Source organism: Leptodactylus fuscus, chromosome 8 (assembly GCF_031893055.1).
Source record: "Leptodactylus fuscus isolate aLepFus1 chromosome 8, aLepFus1.hap2, whole genome shotgun sequence".
Lineage (NCBI taxonomy): Eukaryota > Metazoa > Chordata > Amphibia > Anura > Leptodactylidae > Leptodactylus > Leptodactylus fuscus.
The window spans coordinates 77,572,930-77,585,197 of record NC_134272.1 but is presented as its reverse complement, the minus strand read 5'-3'; the positions used below and the strand labels follow the sequence as shown (position 1 = coordinate 77,585,197).

General features: G+C 41.0%; 1 protein-coding gene across 4 annotated transcripts in view; it reads right to left on the bottom strand.

The window, feature by feature from the left end:
- ITGB6 (integrin subunit beta 6) overlaps positions 1 to 12,268 on the bottom strand; it is a 71,252-nt gene that overhangs the window by 38,600 nt on the left and 20,384 nt on the right. For 2 of the 4 annotated variants that reach the window (XM_075284472.1, XM_075284473.1), the window contains 2 exons: positions 3,717 to 3,794; positions 233 to 312 (listed from right to left, as the gene is read on the bottom strand). In XM_075284472.1, coding sequence (XP_075140573.1) covers positions 233 to 312; positions 3,717 to 3,777 — 141 coding nt within the window. In that variant the 5' untranslated portion in view covers positions 3,778 to 3,794. Of the gene's footprint in view, positions 1 to 232; positions 313 to 3,716; positions 3,795 to 3,901; positions 4,016 to 12,268 lie in introns of those variants that run through there. The other 2 variants (XM_075284474.1, XM_075284476.1) reach the window with 2 other exon arrangements.

Below are 12,268 nucleotides of genomic sequence, written 5' to 3'. Positions count from 1 at the left end.
TGTTTACTTGTGACTATATAACATGTTACAACGCATTCCCGTACACACGAAGCTTATTAAAGGCTGTACATGGCAGTTTATCCGGCCGCATCAAGAAACAGTCTGCAAAAATAAAAATACCTAGGACAGCTGCAAAGAAGCTGACAAAGAAAGAGGCCGAGCCCGGAGCCATTCATGGAAACATAATATAGAAGTACAGTTCTTGTCATGCTAGAGCGCTTTACAGATTTACCTTCTGAGAACACCATGCACACTGAGGTCCTAACTTCAGGCAGTCTTCACAAGTCATTGTACTTCCCAGAGAACAAGTGCCTGTGTTTCAGAAGAGAAAAGCGAGACTAATAAATACGGCAAATGTAACAAGTCAGATGAGAAAGCTTTGTCTGGTTACAAGAAATGTTACCTTAACGGAAACATACCTGGAGAAATAAAGAGGACGGACAGGACATGTGGTGATATAGCGGGCTATGCCTAGTGCGGGGCCAGTGGAGTAACTAATTCTTGTGGGCCCCGGTGCAATCTTTTGTCCGGGGCCCTCTACCTCATCCCTACAGAGAATTCTTGATAGTGATGGATAGGGGTGCTAAGGAGTTTAATCCACCTTAGTGTGGTTCGGGTAATCTGTGGGTCTCCTTGGTTTATGGGCCAGATGGAAGCTGCAATCTCAATACTGATGCCAGGGCTTATGGGCCCCCTAAAGCTCCTGGGCCCTAGTGCACCCTCTGCATCAAGTTACGCCCCTGTGTGAGGCCAAAAGCACAAGTCACAGTTCACTCCCTTGTGTGTCAGGTTATTCTGGAGCATTTTTTTTTAAAGGGAAATTAGATCCAGAACTAATAGTAGAGGCCTTTAATAGGATTGGAAAGATAACTTTGTGGCTGCAAACCACTGAAGCAATGCAGTGATAGCCATCTTTTTATGAGTATGCAAATCAGTCTGTAAGTGCACTGGGGGCGGGGCCTGATTTACCAGGAAATATTGCTGCTGTCCATAGGTAAATTGGGTCCGCCCCCGATGCACTTAGAGCTGACTTGCATATCCATAAAAAGATGATTATCTCTGCATTGCTTTATTATGGGTTTGTGGCTACACAGGTATGGTTCTGCTTCCCTATTTGATACTATTATTGGTTTGAGAGACTCCCTTTAAGAGGATCATAACCCCCACCATAAAAAATACCACTAGCCATAGACTAATTTCACTCTTGTAAGTAATAATTAACAGTATAATTGTAATAGGAGTCCCAAGTCAATAGAATCTCAGGGGTTAAGTCTACTCATTCCCCAAATCGAACAGTAACATCTCAGCTTTGACTTCCTAAATGGACTGATATGGACAACATGGCGGCTTCTTGTATACAGTATTGTTTATATCTCAGTCCCACGCCATTCCTGGTCACATCTATAGTCCATGGACTCTATACTATCTCCGTGTGTTATCTAATCTGTGTCCCGGCTCTGTGAATTATTCATTCATTTACTTCCTCTACTGATAGAAAGAAAACTACTTGGAAATCCAGATCAGTTTTTAACTTCTCCGTATCGGGAAATGTTTTACCTCACAATAATATGTTCTTAGTCACGATGAGCAAGTAAAGAGGATGTGACATGTCTGGTCTATTAGATAATGGTGCATCCCATAATATAACAATTCTGGAACACCTTTCCTCAGGAATCTTCATTTCTCTGTTCCTCTTATTCTTTCTAGAAATTTATGAATAAATTGATCACTGGGTGTAACCAGTTGGGGATGTGTCTGATACTGTCCAATCAGAGTCTCTTGTCATGGAGAAAAGTAACACCCCAATTTCTTAATTTCCAGGAGGAATAATAGAGGAACAACATAATGCATAACATCTATAGGGCTGCATTAAAGGGTCGTACAGGCTTTACTATTGATTTCCAATTCTTAGGCCATCAATATTAGATCTGTAAGGGTCCAACAGCCAGATCCCCCCACAGATCAGCTATACTGGGACTCCTGGTATGGTTGCACTGCTCACTTGTGGGACAATCTGTTGGGTCATTGCTGCAGTACCTATAACCAACCAGGAGTGGCAATCCCAGCACAGCTGATCTACGAGGATCCTGGGTTTCAGCCATTATGTTGATGGCCTATCCTAAGGACAGCTGATCAATAGCAGAAACTGCTATTTTGACATCCTTCCAGGAGGTCTCAGCAGTACCTCCATCACATAGAAGAACGTGAAGATATTCCTTTAGGATTTTGCCTTAATCCGACAAACATAAAAACATGGCATGCTCCAGAGAGCCTCAGGTATCCGGGGGAGTTCACACGCATCTATGAGACATCCAGAGTCTCCAAGAGACATCAGCACTCTGACCAGGGACTCTATAGTAAGCACTAGACAGCCAATATAGGGACAATATGGTTGGGGTTAGAAACAAGTTTAACTTGACACTGATAATATCCGGCTGCAGCGTGTTATCTTATCACAACCATTGAAAGAGTCAATGTCAATGTTTTGTACCAAAGCGTTAACCTGTTAAGTTAAACTGTGCTCTATCTGTATACAGTGCTGGACTGAGTTAGAACAATTCTGGGGGCCCACTGTACAACAACCCCTAGGATACGCAGACTTGTGCTGGACCATTACTGGCCCCCCTTGTGGTCCTCTTGTCCATCTTGTGGTCTTTATGAACAGTATGGGAATGTTTTTTGAGCATGTTATGGCTCTACAGGTGCGCTGTGTGATATTATTATTTAGCATTATATAGGGATACTATAGAATGACTTTACAGCACTTTTGTACGGTCAATTTACGTCTCTGTTATTTGGACACTACAAGGTGCTGACCTTTACTAGTAAATATGAAGGCGGTTACGTGCGGACTGGAACATTTTCACTGGGCCTTCCATGCACTGAATAAATATCGTTACTCATATAGATGATGGTTCTACGATTATATCTGCAGAGGGTTTGGGCAGAGGTCTTCAATGCTGACACCCTGTTTCTCGGCTCTGCTCTTCTCTATACAGCCGTAGTAGAGCAGAGCAAATCTAATAATGGGAACGCCGGAAACCATCATCGAAAGAAAGTCTATCCAGTGCAATGAATGCCATGTAACAACCTTACTGTCCCATCATAACTCCTATCATAAGATGGTGTAGCGCTATTATTTACCTATTATATGGCACTATTACTTGGATACTGCTTATATTCGTGGGCTATTATTTGGGCACTATTATTGGGGCACCAACTTAAAGCATAAATACTCCTTGGCTTTTACACTTCAAGTAAAAGTGACTCTTATCAGTTCAGTGACCACCTTTAACCCTTTACAACAATATACCGCCATGGTTCATACATATATACTGTACAGCTTGTAGTTTGCCTTAAGTTATTGCAGAACGGTTTCTAACACATCTTCCATATTATCATTTATTATATAATAACAAAAACGATTAACAGCTGGATAAAAGCCTGAACGTATCCAATCCTCACGAGAAGTAAGTACACAGAACCCGACAAAGTAAGTGCTAATCTATGCCAGCGATACATCTGATACATAGATTGCAATGTGTGCAGTCCGGCCAGACATACAATAGCCCTGGTGCAGATGTAGCAGAGCCAAATTTTCCATTTAACTCCATAGGACTGCATTACACAGCGGAGGACACGTTCAGCTCTGCTACATCCGTAAATGATACTATAAATCTACAGCGCTCCACCTTAATCATTAACCTCAATCTTACCTTGGACATGAACTTTTCCATGCAGAAAGAAAGCTAAGAGCCAAATCAATTCAATCCCCATTCGTTTTTTACTTCAAGCTGGGAAAATATAAGGAAACATAATAAGGATAAAGAAGATTTCAGTTGTCTTGGGTTGCAAAGAATATTCTTGAAGTGTCTATTGGTTTCTAGATGGTATCACTTACATTCCTTGTATCAGAGAATTAAGATTCACAAGAAATCAGGGAGAGCGAGCGAGGAGCGCAGGTTCACAAGGAATGAAACCTTCTAAGCAGGTACAAACACCTTTCAACTTGGACGTAACCACTTCCTTGTTTTCCTTATAAGGATCCAGGTGCACTACCTAAAGAAGGTGGGGACACCCGGCCAGGTAAAAGGACACTTCTCACGGTCCTAGAGACTACATATTATTCCTTAACCTGCCTCTTGGCACAGTCTTAAGGCCACAGCTCACATTTCAATCAGCACAGTCAGAACCTTGTTCTTACACTTTCATCTGCACAATCCCCGGTAGGAATGTGGATTTTTTTTTTTTTTTGGAAACATAGTTTCTGGAGTGCTCCTCTCTTCTATCTGCAAAGATTGGTGAGGGCTTCAAGAGGCGAAGGGTTAACAGCGAGGATGACAATAAGCTCGCAGCGCAGGCTGAACCCTACCCAAGACGTCGAAGGATATTATTTTTTTTTTCTATCGAGCCCTGAGCAGCGATGCACATGAAACTATTATGATTGCTTCCGTGCGTGCCAGATTTAATAAGCCAAACATGTGATGCAGATCAATTTAATTCTGAGCAAGACAGTCTTATGGCGCATGAGCCGCGGAGAATATGTGTATAAGCAGATACGCCAGAGAAGATTAGGGGAGTATTTACTGTTTTCCTTTATTCCGCAGATGCGCCAGGTATAGATGGCGTTCTCATTTGGAGATGGCATGGCGCCCAGCGTTAATAGGATCTACATCTTTCTGCACTGCCTGAATACACAGAGCTCAGCTTGATACCAAGCACATGAGATACGAAAAGTTACTGAAGGTCTTAGCCTCACCCCGATTCCTGCCAAATTCCATCCGACCCAATGAGTTGTATGATAAATAGCCGAGCAATTAAAAGTTTCTGTGCGGTTACAGTTTTAGGCAAAATGTGGTGCGGTAAGAATGCCTCCAGTAATAGAAGTGTTCATAGATTGTAAATGTAAATCCCATCAATATTTGGTGTGACCTTTGCCCTTTGCCTTCTTCTCGGTACTGACAGTTTTTGACAGAACTGGGCAGGGAGGTTGTTCCCACCGCCATCTTGGAGAACTAAACCCAGATCTTCTGTGGATGTTGTTTGCTCCAATCCGTCTGTCTCTTCACGTCATCCCAGACAGACTGGATGATGATGAGATCAGGGCTAGATCTGTGCGGGGTCATATCATCACTTCCAGGACTCCTCCTCCAAAGGGGAAAAGGTCACACGAAATATTGATGGGATTTACATTAAAAAATAAACTATTAACCCTTCTATTTCTGAAAGCACCTGCCTGAAACTTTTGCACAGCACTGGATAAACAGTATTTGTATAATAGGTATATTCTAGAAATATTATAGTAGGAGGACCATCATGGGCGCTGTATATTTAGTACTACTGTCAGGGGCACAGACACATAAGGGGATAGTTGCCCCCCACCCACTACCCACAGGCTGCTGGATTGGAGCTACAAAGCTTCATTCATATTAATGGACTATTTTTTTATTGATAATGATGGGCCACTCAGGTTCTTAACATGGTGTTTGCTATACAATTGTGTCCACACAACTTTCTGCTAAATTTATGAAGGACTTCAGTTTCTCCCGACACAAATTCATTACCATCACTATCATCGGGTGGTTGATTAGACATACATATATAGCATAACAACTCCTGACACAATAACTGGAATACATGTAGTTTCTTACAAAGCTGATCACCTTGTGTCAGACATCTATGGATATGTTGAGGTAAGGGGAAAGTCAAGGGAGGATATGTAAATGAACAGGCCTTAAAGGGTGTCTGTTCAAGGCTTGATAGGGCACATATACAGTACATGTCTGTACATACCTATGGTGCCACTTCTTCTCCCAGTATCTGCAAGTAAATGAAGCTGCAAATGCCCCAAGGCCCAGTCAGTGCTCTTGGTCTCCCCGTCCACTCGTCCCTCATAATGACAGGGAGGACAAACATAAGCACTTGCCAGACCTTAAAGCACTTGTGACCTATATATATACAGTCCTATGAAAAAGTTTGGGCACCCCTATTAATCTTAATCATTTTTAGTTCTAAATATTTTGGTATTTGCAACAGCCATTTCAGTTTGATATATCTAATAACTGATGGACACAGTAATATTTCAGGATTGAAATGAGGTTTATTGTACTAACAGAAAATGCGCAATATGCATTAAACCAAAATTTGACCGGTGCAAAAGTATGGGCACCTCAACAGAAAAGTGACATTAATATTTAGTAGATCCTCCTTTTGCAAAGATAACAGCCTCTAGTCGCTTCCTGTAGCTTTTAATCAGTTCCTGGATCCTGGATAAAGGTATTTTGGACAAACAATTCAAGTTCAGTTAAGTTAGATGGTCGCCGAGCATGGACAGCCCACTTCAAATCATCCCACAGATGTTCAATGATATTCAGGTCTGGGGACTGGGATGGCCATTCCAGAACATTGTAATTGTTCCTCTGCATGAATGCCTGAGGATTTGGAGCCGTGTTTTGGATCATTGTCTTGCTGAAATATCCATCCCCGGCGTAACTTCAACTTCGTCACTGATTCTTGAACATTATTCTCAAGAATCTGCTGATACTGAGTGGAATCCATGCGACCCTCAACTTTAACAAGATTCCCGATGCTGGCATTGGCCACACAGCCCCAAAGCATGATGGAACCTCCACCAAATTTTACAGTGGGTAGTATGTGTTTTTCTTGGAATGCTGTTTCTTTTTGGACGCCATGCATAACGCCTTTTTTTATAACCAAACAACTCAATTTTTGTTTCCAAAATGAAGCTGCCTTGTCCAAATGTGCTTTTTCATACCTCAGGCAACTCTATTTGTGGTGTACGTGCAGAAACGGCTTCTTTCTCATCACTCTCCCATACAGCTTCTATTTGTGCAAAGTGCGCTGTATAGTTGACCGATGCACAGTGACACCATTTGCAGCAAGATGATGCTGCAGCTCTTTGGAGGTGGTCTGTGGATTGTCCTTGACTGTTCTCACCATTCTTCTTCTCTGCCTTTCTGATATTTTTCTTGGCCTGCCACTTCTGGGCTTAACAAGAACTGTCCCTGTGGTCTTCCATTTCCTTACTATGTTCCTCACAGTGGAAACTGACAGGTTAAATCTCTGAGACAACTTTTTGTATCCTTCCCCTGAACAACTATGTTGAACAATCTTTGTTTTCAGATCATTTGAGAGTTGTTTTGAGTAGCCCATGATGCCACTCTTCAGAGGAGATTCAAATAGGAGATCAACTTGCAATTGGCCACCTTAAATACCTTTTCTTATGATTGGATACATCTGGCTATGAAGTTCAAAGCTCACTGAGGTTACAAAACCAATTTTGTGCTTCAGTAAGTCAGTAAAAAGTAGTTAGGGGAATTCAAATCAATAAAATGATAAGGGTGCCCATACTTTTGCACCGGTCAAATTTTGGTTTAATGCATATTGCACATTTTCTGTTAGTACAATAAACCTCATTTCAATCCTGAAATATTACTGTGTCCATCAGTTATTAGATATATCAAACTGAAATGGCTGTTGCAAACACCAAAATATTTAGAACAAAAAATGATTAAGATTAATAGGGGTGCCCAAACTTTTTCATAGGACTGTATATATATATATATATATATATATATATATATATATATATATATATATATGCTATCACCAGAATCACAATGAAAGATAGAATAAGGTGACATGTCATTTTGGCTGCAGGGTGAACGCCGTAAAATGAAAACCCATAAAAAAGTGGCACTAATGCACTTTTTGTCCAATTCCACTGAATTCAGAATTTTTTCCCAGCTTCCCAGTGCATTCTGCAGGATAATAAATAATACCATTAGGAAGAACAATTTGTCCCACAAACATTCAGCCCTCATACGGCTCTATGAATGGAAAAATCTAAAACTTATGAGGTTTGGGGAGTCAAAAACAAAAATTAAAAATGTAACTGCTGGGAAGGGGTTAATAACTCCGGTGTATAAAACGCCCGTCCTAATAAATCCGCCTCATTAATTCTAGTCTTGGAAGCTTTCACTTTTTTCCTCCTCTTTGGCTGTGCGCCCTCTGTCAGGCCTCAATCTTTTCTCCGTCTTGTTCTCTTTTCTTTAAGACAGATTGTAGAAAGGAACAAGATGTTCGTCTGCTTAACCCATTGAGACAAGCAGCTTCTCACTTGAGATGACCATTCACTTTTTGTCAGCTGATAAACAGTAAGTAAAGTATCTGAGATGAAAGACGCTCATTGTGAAGCCTCTTAGCCTGATGGTAATGATAGAAAGATGAAAGGCTAATGGGTAATGGTGGAGGAGATACAGTTACCACAAGACATTGCTAGAAAGTCACCTCTAATGGAAGAGAATAGAGAACAGGGATCGTTTTAGGAAATGTCCTTAAAGGGGTTTCCATGAACGTAACCGGATATAAATCTCAAGACAATTGAAAGGGAAACATTGTTGCAAATATAAACAATCAAAAATGTTGCAGGTTTTTTTTGGATTTTATCTTGGAATGAGAGCGCCCCCTGTTTTTTCCTGTGGAATTCTTTGGAATCCTCTATTGCTGCCTATATCCTACACCTTGGTCATTCCTGATGGCCGGTGTCCAGGCGTTGGCGACCCTAATTTGGCATATTGGCCGCATTATCTACATCACCGTCCCTACCCGAGGAGAAGAGCAGATATCCAAGGATCTGGGGGATAGATCAGGGATCCACTTTAAACAGTTTCAGCTACTTGTACAAGAAGTGGGTGGGACTTATCAGGAAAGAGGTGTGGCTTGTCAAATTGGGTGGGGCTTAATTGGGTGATGATAAATCTGTTGCATAATTAGACTAATCTAACGGTATATCTCCTATTAGTTGGCTTCATTTATACCAGAAAAAGGCACCAAAATTTTGGTGCATTTTTGGTACAGTGTTGCAGTTTAGGCCACGCCCACTTTCTGTGAAGCCACAACGCTTTTTATAAAATTGTCTAAAAAGTGTCTAAGACACTTGTTAAATGCGGCCTTCTTTTGTATGCAAATAACGCCACAATTCAGGCACATTTTACTAAATCTCCTGCATTGATAAATGTGACAAAATTTTAATACATTTTTTTTGTTGAAAACTAATCTAATAAGTAGTGTAAGGCTAAGGCCCCACGGGCCGAAAACGCCACGGTAAAGTGGTGTGGGAACAACCACGGCGGGAACACATCGCGGTTCTTCCCGCAGCGCTTTGAACAGAAAGTTCACAGAGTTTTCCTCCGCAGACTTTCTGTTACCATTATATCTATGGGGAAGCCGCTGGCGTTTCCGTAGATATAATTGACATGCTGCGATTTTCAAAAGTTTTGGAAATCACAGCGTATCCTTACTGAGGTTTTTCCTGCAAAGTGGGGATGGGATTCGCATGAATCACATCCACTTTGCAGATACTGTAACACACTGTGATTTTTCCTGCGGTGATTCCGCTTCGGGAAAATCGCGGTGTTTCCGGCCCATGTCTAGTCTTATGCTAGGTTCACACTAACATTGGGATTTTTGTTCTTCAGATTCGCTCAGGGAACTGAAAAACGGAAACCCAATCTGCTTAAAATGCGGTCACCCGTGGAATCCCGCAGACCCATAGACTACAATGGTGTCCACTGAGTTTCCGTCCGAACAATGCGGAGAGATAAGTCCTCCGTCTCACAGAACTTTCACATTCTTGACTCGTGAGTTACATAAATGACAAGGAATTTTACCGCACTAATATTTGCATAGTAAATGTAAAGATTAGCACAAGGTTCATGCTGCAGCGCTGGTGGCAATGTAGACGCTGCGCGAATATCACATAGTCCATCTGACTGGTGGCTGCTTGTCAAATGAGTGGATACAACATAGATAAGGTGAGAACTTCAGAAGCTTTGTTTATAGAGAAGACACTGACAGATGAGGAAAGCTCTGATCACTGCCGGAACGCCTAGTGTCACGGTTCATGGGGAAGGTTTGAAAAAGATTCAATGGAAATAAAAAAAAATTTGCTGAATTGGTGAGATCTTAAAGGGAGGCTGTCAGAAAATATTGCCCTACCAAAAAACTCCCAGCATCAGGACACTTATATACACTTACATATGTTCTACTCCTCACATCTTCATTGCAAAAAAAAAAAAAAAAAATTACATCTTATCCGGGATTAACAAACATGGCTGCCGACTTTCAGAAAGAGCTCCATTTCCTCTTCACATCTATTGGTCACATGGTCATGCTACAGCTCAGTCCCATTCAAATAGGGGGGCTGCAGTCTATTACCATGATAGTCGGGAGCCTATAGAAGGGTATTGACTGTAATAGAACTCTATGAACTTTACAATACATTGCAATGCACTGGGCAAAACAGAGACAACCACTGCAAGTGCTAATTGTGTAATTTTGGTTCCGCAATGTCTATGGAGGTACACTGAGATTTTTGGCATGGATGGAGCCAGTGCGGACTCTACAGGGAGATCTGGAATTACTGAAATTTATCAAAGTCCTGAATCGAGACATCGTCCCATATAACGTGTTGTACATGGACATCTGTAGCATCAGCCTATGACTATGTCTGCTCTTTATCCTATACTGAGTGTTTGCAGATTGTAATACATTGTGGTTTATATACTATAGGGAACGCACAAATGAGATCTTTGTTCCGACTCATAAGAACACTGCACAATATTGGATAATCCCTATGAGCAGGAGCTGAGGATTATACACTAGCACATAATATCAAGCAGGATGAATGGTGCTATTTACATCCATTGTTTCTTCATTGGTCTGGGCGCTTATATACTGGGCATAATGAATTGCCCATCTGGCGGTATCAACTGGGGACACATATAGAAACCATTACAGGAGAATACTGGCCAGTGCTCCATATCCATTCTGTATCCTCAGGTCTGGTTTTGTGCAGGAGAAGGATCAAACTAAGACTGCCCGGTATTATTTATTGGTGTATGGTGGTATTATTGACATTGCATTGCAGTATTACATAGCCAGTATATGGCTGTATTGTGTAGACTCTTATTTATTACTTGTATTTGGACACTAAAATGTATTTGGACTCACTGTGGTACCATTAAATGATCTGTGTATGGCGGTATTATTAAAATTGAATTGCAGTATTTTGTGGGAACTATATGGCTGCATTATATGGAGTCTAGAAATCTAAGAATTCAACTATTCCCTATACCAGATTTGTCAAGCCTGGTGACAGCTCCACTTTAAAGGGTCATGTAGTATTACTATTACTTGGATGCTAACAAGTTTTTGGACTCACTATGGCAGTATTACCCAACTTCTATAGGGCGGTATTATGTGAGCACCAAGGTTGAAAAAAAGACCTAAGTCCTCCCACTCAGCCATTTATGGTGCTTTCTATTTATCTGAATGAGGTTGTTTTGGTCCAAACACATGGATTTCTGCAACTCTCAGATGAATAGAATTGCCCCTCTGGAGGTCACTTTAAAAGCTTACTATTTACTAAGCCGCCACTAGAGGGGGCTGAAAACATTACCATATACTGAGTATTAACATTTACCAAAAATATATGAATTTACTTCTTTAAGCCTTAAAGTGAATTGCTATGAAGTTGGTTTTAAAAAATGAATGTCCCTTTGTCAATATAAAGATACTAAGGTAGAGACCACAAGTGTTGTCATAGGGACACTGGGATTGACCAGGGACAGGATTTAATTACAACAATCATGCACAGTTATGATCATTTACCCTAATACTAAAATCCTCACTGTAGTGGAAACAGTGTGCATGTAATGTAACTATCCAGTGCCTGGACACAATACACACTGGACTGACATCAGATCTGATCTCTGCACTAAATCTAGGATGTTATATTTCACATTTCCATAAAGGTTGCAGGAAGTAAGAGAGGTCAATGTTCAGGGCGACCGACAGTTACAGCTGCAGAATATTACATAGCGAAATATGTTTATCGAACAGAAATATCCAATATGGGCTGCATTATAAATGATGTTTACACAGATGTTTAGTGAAAAGCCCCAAAAAGCACATAACAGATGTGTCTATGGTCAGTACTATCACATAATGGTAGAAACCCAAACCAACCCGTAATTTGGCTTTAAACAAAGCTGATTACACTCTTAGGGCTCCTAGGTCTATATATCTATAATACATAGTGTATGACACTGTCAGGGCTCCTAGGACTATATATCTATAATACATAGTGTATGACACTGTCAGGGCTCCTAGGACTATATATCTATAAGACATAGTGTATGACACTGTCAGGGCTCCTAGGACTATATATCTATAATACATAGTG